Source organism: Labrus mixtus, chromosome 11 (genome assembly GCF_963584025.1).
Source record: "Labrus mixtus chromosome 11, fLabMix1.1, whole genome shotgun sequence".
NCBI lineage: Eukaryota > Metazoa > Chordata > Actinopteri > Labriformes > Labridae > Labrus > Labrus mixtus.
In genome coordinates, this window is record NC_083622.1 from 25,860,576 (window position 1) to 25,878,527 (window position 17,952).

Here is a 17,952-nt window from a genome sequence, read left to right on the forward strand (position 1 = left end):
ACAATTTATTTCAAAACTGACATGTATTGACAAAACACACCTGTTTGTTGTACAGGCTTGTAGAAAAGATTCCTGAAATCTTAGTGAAAAAAAAAAACAGTTTCTTGAACATTTGAAGATGAGAAGCTTTAGGATCCAGAGGATGGAGGTGGACAGAGGTGGAGGATTTCAGCAGCAAGCGGAACAACATCAACATGACAACTAAAAGAGAGAGAGAGAAAAAAAAAGTAATGTAAACTGTTATTTCACTTCAGATTTCAAAGAGCTAATGTTTGGGAACTCTGTTTGCCTGATTATTGAGCCTCAAATAACATCTCTCCAAAAATGGTGCAAATGGAAATATAATCACTTTTTTACTGAATTTGATACAATTCTGTATTTCGCTCACATTCTTCTTACATAGTTCCTACTTTAAAACACAGACTAGACTTCTGAATACAAATTCATCTTTTAGTATTTTGGGAACACCAACTTCTAATGTATTCAACAAGGTGACCAGGTACCTCAACTATTACTACGGTACTATCTGCACTCCTGATCACAAATAAAAACCAGTCCTTCAACATATTTAAAACACTAACACACTAGTTGATGTGCAGCTTTCCGAGTGGAATCTATTTTTATTTTTATTAAATATGTGCCTAACATGCTGGATGACCAACAACAAGCTGGTCTACTTATAAGCCCACTGTTAAAGGTCTCAGTGACAAACTGCATGGTAAGCAACAATCTGTTTACTTGAGTTTTTATTTTTTGTTCTAGTTGGTATGAAGTATAAAGTGATATTATGAAAGTCATCACGGCTCACTTCTTAATAGAAAATTGGTCAAAATGTGGACACTAAATTGAGCCACTTGTTGTTTGTGCCAGTTGAAGCACGCGCCATGACGAAGCTGTCGCCTGTAATCTACTGAAGGAGGAGTTGTTTTTTCAGGGGGCCTGGCTGTTCAGAGTGACAGTCAAACATATTGAGGTTATTTCTAAGTGTGGCAGCTGAGAGCTCTGGAGCAGCTGTGTTCATGCAGCATGGTGCTAAACATACAGAATGGATAAAAGCCCTGCAGCCCTGTTCTCCAAACATTTCATTTCTTATACATGTCGTTTTTTTCTTAATTTCTTCTTTATGCTGTTGACACGGCGATAGTCAAATTGCTAATGCCATTATAAGGCATTCTAACACTGTTGTACTTAAATACAAACATTATAGTAGGGTAGATTCAGACTTTGTTTACATATGGTATCATAATGACATTTTCATCATATAGGCCTGTGTAAAGCTGGCTTTATGAGAAAAACATTTGAGTCTATATTCTATACTCGCATACAAACATGTATTTAATTCTGTCTGTTAAAGCATCCAGTCTGCTCGGACCCTATCTCCTCTCCTACCTTCCTCTCTTATCTCCCTCCTCCCCTCCTCTCTTCCTCCCAGCTGTCTTTGAGGGCAGCCTGACAGCCAGGCCGACAGAAGTCCACCCTCTTACTTGATTAAAACTTCCATAATTAAGCTAATTAACACAGCTCCCGGAGGCCTGAGAAAACCTTGGAAGTTTGTAAATTTGAGGAGCATAAATTGAGTCCATAAAAGTTTCAGGAGGAAACTTTACATTCTCACCCAGCAGCTGGAGTGGAGGATAGCTGAAAATGAAGACTAGTTTTAGATGACAGTTAACGGCCATTACAGGACCGTGCCAGCCTCACACAAACAGACTGTGTACTTTGTGAGATGGAGCCAGAACTAAACAGAGAAGCAGACTCCTCACTCGGGTTTCTTCCTCCCACAGGCACACAGTAGGATTTATCGTCATCTCTATAAAACACTGTCCTCAATACTTGGACCATGATCTGCTCTCAGCGAACATGTTTGTCTGACCTTACATGAACAGAAATACAGTAAGACGACTAAATATCTGACCAGGTGAGGTCAGATATTTCAAAAAAAAATTAACATGTGGTACAAAAAAAGACTGCAAAGGATAAAATACATTTTATAAACACATGCCATAATCTCAGATTAGCATGCGATAGTTTCACTTCTCATATGGAGCCCCATCGTTTGGCCAATAAGATGAAACATGCCTCTGGGAGCGATGGTCAACTTTTCAGGTATCAAGCCAAGACTTCCTTTTCTGTAATTTGTTTATCAGTACTCTAATACTTCTGTCAATAAATCAACTCTATAGCTGTAACAATAGCTTTAATTCACTGTGCATGTACTGAATGCAAACTGTCTAAACAGCAACTTCAGAGGCAAGAATGGATTTGAGAAGCCACGTCAGAGAGCATAGCTGCACATGCATGAGATGACCTGTTCTCAAAACTGTTTTTTTATTGTCTGATTCACAAACCGAGCTGAGCTTCATTTAGTTCTTTATCTACTCATGCACTAAATGTGTCTTTTGAATGGATGGAATTAAAGACTACTGAATGAAATGCATTTGCACTCCTACAAACTCAAGCGGCTTTCTACCTACTAATCAGAATTCATAGTATTTAAGAGGTATTTGGGTATCTTCAAAAATGTTCCGTAGAAACTGCTGAACTCCCTTTACAATGTGTCATCACATAAGTTTAAAAACCACAAACAGAGGGCTATGTTTTTGTTAAGCAGCACTCAGCGTCCTACTCTCTCTGTACAGTTTAAGTTGTTAATGTAAGCGTATAAATCTGGGGTAAAAAATCCTTCTTAAAATGTAGCTGAGTGACGAGTCCTTGTAGTTTTCTGAGCTCTCTTTGTTGTCTGAGCAGACATAAGTGGGCTGAAGTGCTGATGGCTTCATGTTTGACTGAACACAGATCAGGTTTTGGGCCTCAAGGCCTTTCTTCAGTATGGAGGTCTATGAGTGAAGCTCCTCCCTCCCCCTACACTCGTCAGGCATCAGGTTTTAAAAAGGCATTCCTCAGGTTGCCATGGTGAAGGCTGAATGACATCATTTTAGGATCTCAGCACAGACCTCCTCTCTCCTACCCACTTTCCTTCCGTCTCCTCTCTCTGGCCCAACTCATCTCTTCCTCACAATTAGACCCCCCCCCCTTCTTTTTACTCCTCTTCTCTCTCCTCATAACTCCTTTCATCTCCTGCCCTTTCTCCTAAAACCTCTGCTCCCCTCCTCCTGCCGCTAAACCAGTGGGTGTGTGCCAGTCTCCGCCACTTCAAAGGCTAGTGCTGATCTCTGCTTTCATCTGCTGGAGAGGGAGAGGAGAGAGAGGAGACTAGAGTGAGGAGAGGAGAGAAGAGTAGAGGAAAAGTGGGAGACAGAAAGAAAGAGGTGGAAAAGAAAGTGAGATGAGGATAAGGAAAAGAGATTGAAGGGAGAGAGAGGAGGAGAAATTTGTATGGAGGGTGACAAAAGTGGATGAAAAGGGGCGACCAAGGAGAAAAGAGGGGGAGAGGGAGGGGAGAGTAGGAGAGGCCTCTATAGCAGGACAACAAGACACCTTTATTATTGATCTTACAGGATGTGTGTGTGTGTGTGTGTGTGATTGGGAGAGTTTGTATATAGAGCGAGTGAAAGCTATTATTTGTGTGTACTCGTCTGTTTGTGTTTGTGTGTGTGCACTCAGTGTGTGTGCGACAGGTCTCTTTGTCTCACACAACTAGAGATCAAACAAATCCTGGTCACCACAGAAACAAAGCTCGTATCTAAAAGAGGGAACACACATACTCATGAAAGAGTAAGATTTAAAGATACAGGTGCACACATGCACTATATTTTAGATTTTTATTTTCATTAAAAAAGATGATGATTTTGATTTTGCATATTTTCTTTCACACTTTGCAGAACTGCATGTACACACTGCTGACAGAAAAGACTGCCTTGCTGTGCATGTACTGCAATGAACAGCTGAATATACAAGTGTTCCTAACATACACACACACAGTACATACATACATAGAGTGACATTTTAAAAACACAAACCTGTTGGATGTAGTTATATCCCTCAGCAGACTGATGAGCTCCGTCCCTTCTGGACATTCAAACCAATCAGATCGCTCAGTGGTCTGCACCTGAAGGACAGAGGGAGACATGCTGAACAGAGTGAGGGAGGCATACTAAAGTTACATTCACCTACCCCCCCCAACCAAAGTTAATACTTAACAAAGGAAATGTTAAAATGAGTCCGAGATAGGTGATAAAAAATATTGAGCAGTTATTTTTTGTACTGATGAAATAAGACAAGACGCTCTAACCAATGTACAGCATTAATAATCAATAACAAGACACCCACTCACAATACATGTCTGCCTCAGAAAAAATAATTTTCACATTCTCGATCCCAAAGTGTTATGAACACAACATTAAAAGAGTCACTGACACATTTTATTGTCACTGAATCAATTTGAAATTTACCACCACCAACTGCAGTAACATCACACTCATTTGTCAATGTCAGTACAAAGAACACTGATCAAAGGGTTAATTTGCACACACACACCCCTCTATTTTTCTTTTGTTGTACAGATTTTGTATTTGATCCTTGCACTCCTTGTCAGTAGTGGTCACAGGTTTTTCTCACCCTATGAATGTATTCTCTTATTCTAGTGTTAATCTTGTGAAGCACTGTTAGCTAAAGATGAATCTGTCTTCTCTCTGCATTTCCTCAATGTATTTATTGTTTAAATGTTACCATTATTTGACCAGGTAAAAAAAACTCCATGAGATTCCAAATCTCTATTCCAAGAGTGTCCTGGACAAAGACAGGCAGTAACACAGCTAACACATTTTATGAGGAACAAAGAGCAGCCAATAAACACAATTTAATATAAGGGTCATTACTATGATACATCCAGATGAACCTGCCCCCCGAGTCATATAAAATCACCTGAAACGCATCCAGGGAAACCAGCACATTAAATTATAGGTATTTTGTCATTAGTTTCCAAGTAAAGAGGGCAGCAAATAGAAATGTCTTTTTACCCAGTACCTTTAGAAAATACAGTAAGAATAGATCCTGTCCCGACATGTCTCCCCACACCCACACAGCAACAACTGCTCCACAGACTGATGAGTATGTGTGTCTGTGTGTGTGCGTGTACACACTGTATTCAGTTTGTTGTGAATAATAAAAACAGTGTTAAGCTAGTGCCAGGTGTGTGAGTTAGTTTTATTCATGCGTGTTTTTGTGCATGTGTGACTGAGTGGATCTGCACTTGAGTACAGTCACTGTACTCTCTCTGATCTTTGGTGACATCATCACCTCTGTCTCTGGGGTGACACAGCATTGTTGTTGCTAGGAAACAAGGTTAGGAGGAGACAGAGTTACTTTCCAGTCAAAACACACCCATGCTATTGACTTCCCCATAATGGTGATGGGACATTTACGTGTTCTTTCCAACCATCTACTAAACACATACACCTACTTATCATCCCTGCTCTCCACCTCGTCCTCGTCCTCCCCCTTCATTCTCCTCTCTTCTTATCTCTACCTGAGCAACACTCTGACTCAAAAGTACTGATTCAAAGTTATAGGAGACAGAGACACATAGACGGACAGAGAAGACAGACAGACAGAAACCCTCAGTCATCAGTTTCATTGACGACCCTTTTATGTCATTAAGGACAAAAATGTCCACTAAATATCAGATTTTAACCCTTTAAATGCCAGTTTGATTACATAATGCTAATATTTTTTACGAGAAAACACAATTAGTATTTAATATTTGATAGTTTTGATCAGGACTGAAGTTGATCAAAATATTCATGCAGAAAAAAGTAGAAAAAAACATGAACCTGTACTATTTTTAGAGCAGTTTTTGGAAGTGGAAATTTTTGTCCATAATGACTTTAGAGGGTAGTAATTGTTTTAATCTGATGCTACACAAAAACTAATAAATCATCAAATTCAATATTTAGGCTAATCTGACATATCCAAGACTGATTTAAAAAATCCCCCAGCCCCCTAACATTTGTTATATGGAAAATAACTATTTTTTGTGTGTTTTTTTTCCCATAAATACACAATGACATCAAGTAAGCATCAAGTAAGAAAACTTGATTGACTGGTTGGTAGTTTTCCAACCAGTCAATCCTAAAAATGATTGACTGGTTGGTAGTTTTATGCAGGGTTGAAGTTGTTTAGGAGATTTATGCAGAAAAGGGCTGAAAAAAATATGAATCTGTACTACTTTTATAGCAGGTTTTTTTTGTGCCATTGCACTAACACAGCCAAAATGATGGCCAGATTGAGTGGACAAAAATGTCCTTAATGATGCATGAGGGGTTGTTGCCTCCAAAGATTGTATAAAACGTGGACGTATAGTCTCAGTGACATCACCTTTTGGTTTCTGAAGAAGAGTTTTTAAGCCCAGTGACGGCCGTCGCCATGTCAGAAATATTATCTCAACATAACTCTCAAGCAATCTAGAAACAGGCAAGGTTGTGCAGAGGTGTGCCGCAAACCTCCCAGGAAACAGCTACAAACACTTAACAGGCTTCATGGAGTCAGAATGTGTGGGTTACCTGACAATAGTGAAGGAAAGAATAGTACGTACATAAGGCATAATACAGATATGGAGTAAAAAAGAAAATAAATACATCTGCACAATACACATATAATAAGGGATAAAGTCACTTACTACTTCTTCATTTTAGAGATCTGACTTATATGATAGGATTAATGTGATGATTTATGTATAAATTATTTTTTATTTTCTGTGATTCTTTAGTCCAAGCAGTGAACCTAAACAATGCAGCACAATGTCTCTCACAGCATCACAGACACACCACAGTCCCTCGCTTTAGGTTTTTCTGTTTTTTAATGAACACCTGCCCACACGAGGGATTGAATCTGGTCTGAAAATCACAATAAGAAACAACATCACTGTAAAACCAGCATGAATCAAGACAAATGGTTGCATTAGCCAACCTTTTCATTTGCATTCCAAACATACATCTGTTTGTTACAAGGGTAACAGAGTATGTTGAATTCGGATCCAGTGTTATATGAGTGTGTGAGTTTATAAAATCCAAAGTCCAAAGTCAAAGAAACCCGACCTGAGTAGTCACGTCGGCACACGTCACAAACTTGATTACATTTTGCTGTCCTAAATCTCGTCCATATATTTTCTTCATATGTCGTAATGTGTTCTTTTTTAATGATTTTGTATCCAAAACGTTCTTCTTATTATTATTATTTTTAAGGTTACAAAGAAAGTAGAACATCTGAATGTGGTTTCCGACTCTCACATTGACCCACACAAACAAAAGGTCTCCATTGGGGTGGTGTTTACATGTTTCTTGTCATCCTGGTTTTGCTGCACTTTAAGAAAGAGTCAGATTATGTCAGTGATATTGTCCAGCTTGTCAGAGCTGCCCTTTTTCTCATCATTGAATGGTGCATGACGGATTGAAGTGTTTCGGGCTCAAACATGTAAAAGGTTACAATAATTGGATATAATATCTTTTGACATTTTGAAGACGGCGCTGAGACATTTTGTCCTCTGGAGATGAGACAAGGAAGCTTGCTTAAAATAACCAGGTTAGTGTGTGAATTATAGAAAAATATAAAATAATAATAAACATAATATCTTCTAGACAAGATGACAGTACAGTTTAATTTGTGGATGGTGCTAAAAGGTTAATCTGAACACAATTCTATAATACGAGAGTTACAAAAAAACATTAAACACCTGTAAATAAAACTGCCTTAAAAGAAAGAATACATCTTTTTTTTCCCTCGACACCTTCTTTTCATCTTATTAGCAGCCCCTTTACGTCTTTCAGAGTTGTGTATGTTGAAAAGAGTCGAACATTTCAGTAACTCAGACTTGATTCATTCCCCCTCTCACCTCCTTTGCAGTTTCCAAGCTATTAGCAGGATCTTTGATTGAGATTAGCAGAGCCCAGAAATCAATGAAAGATAATTAAAAAGCCTTTGTTAAAGGGCAGGCACTTGTCTGAGTGTGTAGGAGTGTGTTTGAGAGTGAGTGTGTGAGTCATTGTGTTTCTGTATGTGTGAAAATGTTTTGGATTTGAGGATAATGAACGTCTGATGCATTCTTTCAAAGGTGTGCATTGCTCTCTGCATACTGATGGATGATTGTTAAGTTGAAAAAAACAACTTAGCAAGCAGCTATAAGCATCTGTTTCAGTTTTCCTCTAAAACTTTAGATACTGGACTTTACTAGAATATATAGGCACAATATTAGGGGGAAGTATTTACGCAGTACATCAAAGGTACTTTACTCAAACAATTCAAATCTAATGAGCAAGAAGTTGAGTGAGAAAAGGTGGGAGATGTTTTTTTACTTCTTCTGGGAAATAAATAATTTCTGTTCCCGGCCTTGAGCTGCTTAGTGACTCATCTGTTAGGCACACATAAATAGCGTGAAACACACACACACGGACGTGTACACACACACACACACACACACACACACACACACACACACACACACACACACACACACACACACACACACACACACACACACTGTTTAGTGAGTGTCGCTCAGGGTGGTGTGCAGGACATCGAATACACATCTCAGTGGTACTATAGCTGTTGGCACACAGAGTAATGAGGGAGTTTTACAAGGGGATACATTTGCTACACGAGACAGTCAGGAGAAAAAAAAGAGGAAGAACTGTGAGTGTTTGTGTGACGAGTGTTGAGTTTTTGTCTTGGTGGTTCAGGTGGGTGGAACTAATTAGTCAAAATATAAATAATACACACACACTGCACTCACTCATGAGGTAGTGTTCAGGAACAGCCTTCTGTCAGACATTATGAGCTCAAGGTGACGTCTGACCTCGTTATATGTGTAGAAACTATTCTAACCATACCCCCACAGCCAAGTCAAAAATTAGAATTAGAAATACAATGTAAAGAGTTCATAGAGGTCTGAATCAACCTCTTTCTAAACTGTTCAGTTTGACTTTTTACATCACTGGACCCCGCTGACAACCCCAAGTTGTTATTGGACGATTCTGCAAAGCCCTGGGTTGAATTTAAACAGAACAATATTATACTTTTTGAATAGGTTATTTAACTATGACACCTTTACAACTAAAGTGCTGTTACATTTTGGCAACCAATCTCCTTGTTTTAAGTTTTTAGAAAATCACTGGGTGCAAATTTTCTGCAGCAGAAACTTGAATTTATCTCCTCAGAGAGTTAAGCTGTATGACACATCGGACTTGTGTTGTTTGAACTTCTCTTTGTCTTTTCATTTAAGTGAATGGGCGGCCAGTTCAAATTTTCAGCCAGATAACAGCACTCCTTTATCTACATTTCTACCTGTAGAGGAGGAATTGTTGCAGCAAAATTAAACTGTTGAGTGTCTACTGCGATATGTTAGCTGCAGCTGCTTCAGCTTGTCCACCTGACGTCATGTAGCTAATGTTAAAGGGAGGTAAAAGCTACACTTAATCCTACAATTCTGCAGTGTGCTCTCTCATATGAGTAAGACATCTCCGTCCTTTACTACAAATCATCTCCAAATTTAACAATCAGACACTGTTGGACAGACACTGAAACTGAGAATGACAGGCAGGTACAAACCAACACTTTTTCTCCCTGACTGTCTCTATCCCTCTGTCATTCTGGTTCTGGTGAAACTTCACTCTTTTTTTCAGAATAGCAGCCCAGCAGGGCTGTCTCTGTGAGTATGATCCTCTGTACTGATTCTGTTTGTATTACTCCAGAGCTTCAGTAGGCAGTGTTTGTATTTTAGAGGTCAATATTTAAACCCCTGAAATAAAAATAGACACAGAATTAGATCTATTCCAACGCACATTAGAGCTGTGATATGACCAGAGCTGACACCTAATAAGACACACACATACAACATGACACTTACCAGTCGTTTGATGATTCTAAGTGTTGTACGTTGGATTCTCGGGGTCTCTGTGTGCATGCGTGTGCGCAGCTCAAGTGAAAAGTTCTGCAAACAGGACGGTGACAAGCAGTCATGACCCTCTCCACCATAGAGCTGGATCAGAAGGTACAGACACTGAAGAGACTCATCCCACACCTCCTGGTTCTCAGTGGACAGCTACAAGAGGAGAAGGTCACTTAATAGAAGGCAGTACTTACAGTACTTATCATAAATGAACCATGAAGTGAATAAAACAATAAACTCATACTCCAACATATGAGTTTGAAAATTAATAATAAAAACATTATGTGCAAAATGTATACATTTAAAGTGACTTGTAAGCATAAAATCTTGCTTTAATAATAATAATAAAAATAGATAAAATGCTTGATATAATCACTGCCAAATGAATTAACTTAATGTGTTGAATGAATAGAACTAACAATGCATCAATAAAAAGCCCACTACTCCTCATAAATGTATTTTATTGACAGAAACAAGTTTTACTGTTTTAATATTCAGGGATCATATTGACGCTTCTGCCGTCTCTATTGCACTAATCTCCCACGGGGCAAAGGGGCTGCCTCGAGGCTGGGGGTGTGTCAGCTGCCCTCTTAACCCTCTCATACACAGCCCCACACAGACGCCCACCCAACACTCAATGTGTCAAGTATAAGTAAAAACCTCTATTGTGTCCCTTGAGACCTCCTCTTCTCCTCCTCCCACTTTCCTAACCCCTCTCCTTTACATCCTCAACTTCCCATGATGCCTCACAGCACCATCGTTCCCCTCGATTCCCGTTGCCTATGAGTCTCATTCTATCCTCTCATCTCTATTTTATTCCTTCAACAAACAAGAGTCCCCAATCCTTCTCTTCTCCAACTCTTGACGAGTTTCAGTTTTGTTCTGATACATTTTTATCTCACATGTTACAATGTGAAGAAAGAAGACAAGAGACATAGTCCATCATTAAACAGCAACTTATCTAGATTGTGACACAAAAATAAAAGTATTTGAGTCAACTATTGTGAGATTCTGAGTGCAGACAAAAGCTGTAGTTTTGCATCAAAATATATTTTTTAATTCAAACAATATTCAGTCATAATAATTTCAGATTTTAAATGATTCTCAGAAGACGTATTAGTGCCAGTAGGTGTGTTGTATGACTGGCTGTTGAGATAACATTTCCCTGAGTGGAGAAGCCATCATTGTACCCGTTCTTATCTTCCTCTTTGTCAGATTGCATCACTTTCTGCGCGGGCTTTTGCAGAAATAAGAGCCTTTTCTGCAGATTTTGTGGGATTAATATTTGCAATAACTTTATTATAATTACTTCGGTAAACCAGAATAATCATATTCACTAAAACAGACAAGAACTTTCTTATGAACATTCTGCTCTTAGTAACCAGGGACATTAGCAGAACACAAAACTGGAGAAGAATGAGTCAGGAAGGATAAGGAGATAAAACTTGTCTGTGGTCACAACATGCACAACTATTTCTCTTTTTTGGGGGCTGTCTTGCTTTTACCTCTCCATGTCACCTGTTGTAAATTTCATTTGAAGCAAAGCGACTGATTTCTATTCACAATCACTTGTGTCTCCTAAATGGACCGGTGGATTTCCCTGAAGTTTAACTGACTTTGTGATATAATGTGACAAATAAAAGTACCTTTATTTTATTTGAGCAGTGTACGCTTTACATGCACAATACATATGGACTTAATCTTTGCAAAATATAAAGTAACAAATAAATGTTTTCTCCTTCCTCTCTCTCTCTCTTTCTGTAATAGACACGCACACACAAAAACACTTCCTCACCTAAATAAGCATATATACGCAGTTTGTCCTACATACATTAAGACATAAGTACAGTACACAAGCATACATGCAGGGGCAACAGAAAATATTTATGTATGTATGCATGCAAAGCATTAACGCAGGCACACGCACACACACACACACACACACACACACACACACACACACACACACACACACACACACACACACACACACACACACACACACACACACACACACACACAGACACACACACAGACACACACACACACACACACACACACACACACACACACACACACAGACACACAGACACACACACAGGCTGTGTGAGTGTTGGTCTCACCATGTGGATGAGGAGTGTGCTGAGTTGGCTCAGGGGTCGGTTCTCTAGGAGCAGCTTCTCTGCTGCCTCCATCTCCACTGCTGGACAAGATAGCCTCTGGCTCTATACGCTCACACACATGCACACACACAAACACAGACACACAGACATATACACACACACACACACACACACACACACACACACACACACACACACACACAGGTGCTAAATCATTTATACAGATTTGACAGTCAATAATGATGGATCCAGAGACCTGCCAGGACAGATTCTGTCAAATTGAGACAGACAGAGAGAGACACACCGATTCATAGACTAAGAGAGGAAGTCGTTATTTGAACAGGTTGAACACTTTTGTGTATGGGTCGCATCCAGTCGTTTTTTTTTAACTCATTAAGACACTCCCTCATTAGCACCTCTGTCTCTCACTTTGGCTTATTTTAGTTCAGTTCATGCCTACAGTAGAACTTCAGGCCAATTAGTGCTGCAATAATGTGATTAATACTGGCACATATTTTCTCTCCCTCTCATCCAAAGTCATTTCTTCTCTGTTCTGCTCCCTCTCTCCTTCCATTTTTTTTCCTCTGTAGGATATATATAATCTCTGACTCTCTCTCCCTTGACCAATGGAGTAATAGTTTGGGGAGAGCGCTCTAGTCACGTCCTCCGTCCTTTATCAGACCTTATTACCCAAATGAATTTGGTTTGGGCTGAAGTTTTCTTTTTAATGAGCTTTGCATTTCTCACAGAATTGATTTCCGCTGCACATTCTGCTCGCTCCAGTTTCTGTCTCTGTCTCTCCTTCTAATCTCTCCATCCTTCTCTTTCCCTCGTCTGTCCTTCTCTTTTCCACCCAGTTTTCTACCCGGCCTCCCTTCTGCTCCCCCCCACCCCCCTGTCCAGGCATTAATATGTATGCGTTGGGCTGGGGTGCACACTATGGGGAGATGGGGGCTTGTGTGTATGTGTATAGTGAGCCTATGTCAGTGTGTGAGTGTGTCTGTGTGTATGGAGGCAAGCTGAGGACAAAGCCAGTGGTGATAATGAGGCCGCAGGGACATAGCCAGACAGGTCCCTCTGTGTATGCCTGTAAGTGTGTGCGTGTGGATGTGCGTGTGCATGTGTGTGTGTGTCATGGACTCAGGACCTTATCCACTTTCTCCTGAGTCCACAGCTTCAATATTGCGGTTGCTTAAACCTGCTAGCTTCCACTGCACACATCAATGGATACTCACATACACACATTCATTCATTCAAGCACACACACATGCACACACCTTTAGGGACATGATGCAAGGGCAACATTTTGAGGGAGTTGACTTTGTGAATCTGTGCTCAACACAGATGGACCTGGTAAATAATGGTGAATCAATGTGGGGAATGCAGCCGTATATACGAACTTACCAAACATGATGCAGCAAAACACATGACACATGGCTAACAACCATTTAAAGAATATCAAAATATAGTTAGTTACAGATGGCCAATGTCAAACTTTTCTCCACAGCCTTGACTGCTGAAGCTGAACGTGGTTCCATTTTAACTTCTCATTATTTTTTGATACAACTAATGGATATTTAGGAGCCTTATCAATAAGTATTAGTCTATTAGTACATGAAATGCTTATATACCTAACACAGAGTTGTGGAGGCTTGCATGTGTTTGTTGGAGGCTCAAAGATCATGTTTTGTTTCCTTTTTTTCTTTTCTTACAGCACCCTATAAAACTGTCAGTGTGGTAGCAACTGCTATCCACCTTCCCTAAGCTATGTCACTGGGCTATACTTTAAAATACACTGCTTAAACATGGAAGAAATGAAAGATAAAGCTGGAGGTTAGGTTTCATGTTTTTCAGTGCAATGTGTGATCTCATTCATTGATCAAAGGTAGCTTACATACTGTTGTTTGAAAAGGGGCAGTGCATTAATTATGAAGTTTTTAAATGTTGACAGCTTTTCTTTCAGGGAGCACATTCAGTGGGTTACTAAAAGCTGTTTTACTTAATATAGAAACAAACCTGTTTCTCATTTAATGTAAAACAAGATAACAGTGGTGTCTGTCTTATTATTACCTGTCCTTGATTATGGTGATGTGCTGTGAACACAGACTGTAAATAAACATGGACAAAGCCTCAGTGGTGCCGACCATTGGTTAGTGAACCATTGGTCAATGGCGGAGGCCATATTGGAAATGCTCTCTCAAAGGGGTTAAAGCCTCCTGAAAAAAAGCTTCACCACGACCACATGTCAGTCAGGCCAGAAGGAGTGAGGAACTGCAGGTATCGTGATGCTCTAAGATGTATTACAAACTGTTGTTTACTTACTCACAAATGTACTTCATATTCTAAAGTTAATTTAAAGTAAGTAAGTAAAGTAAGACTGCTTAAAGTAATGCACTGGTATATCTCCATGTATAAAGCCATTTTGGGCAAAAATCCAGACTAACTTTCCTATCTTTTAAACTTGAAGGACGGACTCAAAACCTCTGCTTGATGGACACAGTTTGTCATTCCCAAAGTCGGAAAGAAGTTTTAGGGTTTTCTGCACCTTTTGCTTGGCGCAACCTACAATCTGAATGTTTAAACTTTTAGTGAAAAATGTTTTAACTGATCTATCACTTGTGTTTTACATGTACTATTTAGATTTGATTGTTTTTATTGTTGAAACTGAGCGTTTCTGCGATTCTTGGCCAGGTCTCTCTTAGAAACGAGAGCTCTGAACTCAATGGGGCTAACCTGGCAAAATAAAGGTTAAATAATAAACAATACAATCTAATATTCCAGTTCCCATCAGATTTGTTTGAGTCTTCATACCTGCAGTGCAGAGCGGACAACAACAGAAGTGTGTTTTAGGATGTTGTGGAGCAGTTCCAGCAGGGCTTGTAACACAAGATGGCTGACCTTCCTCCCAGATTGTCCCTCTCCATCCAGGTGGACTAGAGCTGCTTCCGAAAGGGTGCTCACCACCATCTCTATTAGGCCTGCACAGTGGAATATCCATTCAATAAATCAGTGGGTTTCAGGATGCTTGTTCCATTAAATACAAACAAGAACATTATATCTTAAATTGAGTACATCAAAATGAAAGATGACCACATGCTCATGTTTACAAAATTCACATACAAGACATGAAGCACTTTAAGTGGCATTAACTGACATTAATTAATATAAGCCCCCAATGTATGTTGTGTTTTAACTAATCAATGAAACCAGTTCTACATTCTAAACAACTACTCATTACTCTCTTTTCTACTTGTATTTCAGAGGTATAAAACACCTGAGCTCCACTGGAGTTAAAGTCTGTAGCTGCAGGCTCTAGCTGGATTCTGTCCTGGATCAATACCCCCCAAAGAGGATGAGGGGCGCTCCCTCCAAAGCTGCTAAGCATTTCATTGTCACCAATTGGCCCACCAGAGGAAAATGGCCAAATTTGACAATTGACTATTCATCAAACTTTGAAGCTGGGGTGTTGAATTAATCTGTGACAATGACAGCATCACCTCCTAGTCCACCGAGTTGGTGGAACAGCACAATATAAGTCATTGTAGATGCTCATCTATATATATACTCTGTTCTGCTCTTAATATCTCTTTCACTTCCCTCACACCTCCCTTTATCGCTCCCCAGAAAACCACCCATGTAGAACATGTTGTAAAGCTGCTAACCCTTGCACAGCCATGAATAAAAAGCGCCTACAAAAGTGCAAAACCATGTTCCTTTGCTTGTTAAATTTAACATGACACAGAAGATACTCTACATTTTGCAGCTCCATCTGTGTAGTTAGCATTGGTGGGCTTCTGTCCCTGAGGCGTTCCGATCACACATCTGTGTAAGTTAAGACTACATCAATTCTGTTCTGACATGACATATATATGAATCGAATAAATGTACATCGTGCCAATCAGTAAGTCCAAAGTTATACTTCATTTCTATGCACAAAAATGTAGCAGTTAAGTAACAAATGAATCAAATAAGTCGTAGCTGGGGGAAAACACACCCAGTGTTATTTTCTATTCCAATAGATCTTTATTTAGAATGTAGACGATGTGAGTGTGTTTATTTTTGTAAATGGAGGAGCAACGCTGCAGACACTAGAAAGCTGTTAAGTTAGCCTGCTGTCAGGGTGATGTACTGTTACTTTGTCAAGCTGCCTCATAATTAAGTAAATGGACTGCTCTGCTCTGGACTGCTCAGTCAAAAAAGCTCTTCTAATGTTAATGTGATCCGACAGTGCAGTCCTGCTCAGATGAACACTCTGCTCTAGATAGAAGCTCATGTTTATGTTAATGCTATTATTATGTGGTTATCTGTGAGGAAGAACTGGCTTCACTTCACACAGCCATCTGAACCACATCACAATGACGATTGAAGAAAAGTTTCAAATTCTTTCCCTATACTTTACTGTTATTTACTGACCCATCAACGGGGTAGCTGCAGAACTACCTGTAATCAAACATCAAATATATCTGTTTGGTAACTTAAGCATTTGGAGCATTTATGGCACAGGGGGCACATCATTTAGAGCAGTGTGTTAATACTGGACAACATGTTGAGACAGACGGTGAGCCAGGCGAGCAGTGATTTTGTGGTTATAACAGGTGATAATCTGAACCATTAAGATCTAAATGTAATGCTTAACAAGTCCTGGTTTTTCTGACTAGCTGTCTGTTGTGATAATCTGCTAATATTTACAGTCTATGGCTACAACACAGCAGCAAAAAGGCAAATACTCATATTTGAATGCTGACAATCTTAACCAATTCTACAATGACTATTGACATAATAATACTATTTGCAAAAGTTACAGCACATAACACTTAAAAAATGGTGAAAATGATTCTGCATTGTGAAACTATAGTTTATGCATATATGCATTGATTTGAAATGGGCATCAGAGACAAAGACAACGTCTACATGAAGAAGATGTCAACAGGACAAAGGAATAAGTAAAGGCACATTTACTACCATTGTTTATTAAATTCAACTTCTTGCAGGCTTTTTAAGCACTTCATTCTTTTTGTTGCCATTGAACATGTCATGATTTTCCAACTGTTGACATGCCATGACATAAAGTAAATAATTCAAAAAGTGATTAAAGCAGCAAACAAAAAGAACATGTTATTTAAAAACAAAATAAAACAACAGAAGCAGGGCTTTGGATATCTGCCTGGTGTTGCACTAACACAATTCTTGCTGCAGTCATTACAGATACATGGTTTGAACAAGGATCAGAACTATAACCACTGCTGATTAGTTACAGATAACTAAGACCATGTCTGTCTCAAATAGGGTAAGAGTATTACTAAAAATAAAAAGGTGTACAGTGTAATCCATTGTTATCGTGATGTGACTCCATGGTGTGGTTTGGATTCATACTGTGGGCACCACGTGTTTATGGTATCATGGAGCTCTGTGCATGTATGTTACTGCATGAGACTCACAGGTACACACGAATATCTCGATTACTTCAAGCAACTTATTCAAGTCAACGCTAACAAGACAGTTTTATCCTTGTTACTGCTCTTTGTTTTGCCCATTTTAAGACTTGATGAATACTTTTTGATTGAAAACTACTGTGCTCCGTTCTACTTTAAGACTTTAGGTTAAAAATAGTCATTGTACAATGCTTTCACTATAGTCTATTTATACACCAGTGCAAAATGAGTACTATTGGGATTCAACAGGAGAGATGGCTCAGAGCATTACTGTCTGAGCAAAGTAGAGATGAAGTCAGCAGATCCACACTGATCATATTATTAATGTATTAGTTTATGAACATGAAGTTTGTAAACAGTTCAATAATGTCATTGTCAACAGTATGTGTGAGGCATCACGGTAAGTCTCTTTCAAGGATGCAGTGAAGCATGATAAGGTCAATTTATGTGCTTCTTAAATAATTAAAAGCAAAGTTCATTTCACTACGTGAGGATGTAATCCTCTGAGCTTTAACTGGTAGCTGCTGGGCTAGTTTGTTTTGGTCCCAACCTATGA

The 17,952-nt window shown here is 39.2% G+C and overlaps 1 protein-coding gene across 1 annotated transcript in view; it reads right to left on the reverse strand.

Moving 5' to 3' along the window:
• Positions 1-91: 91 nt before the first annotated feature.
• Positions 92-17,952, reverse strand: part of ulk4 (unc-51 like kinase 4) — a 73,900-nt gene continuing 56,039 nt past the window's right edge. The window contains exons 33-37 of the mRNA XM_061051090.1: positions 14,776-14,942; positions 11,965-12,066; positions 9,800-9,994; positions 3,921-4,009; positions 92-201 (exon numbers count right to left, since the gene is read on the reverse strand). Coding sequence (XP_060907073.1) covers positions 129-201; positions 3,921-4,009; positions 9,800-9,994; positions 11,965-12,066; positions 14,776-14,942 — 626 coding nt within the window. The 3' untranslated portion in view covers positions 92-128. The remainder of the gene's footprint in view (positions 202-3,920; positions 4,010-9,799; positions 9,995-11,964; positions 12,067-14,775; positions 14,943-17,952) is intronic.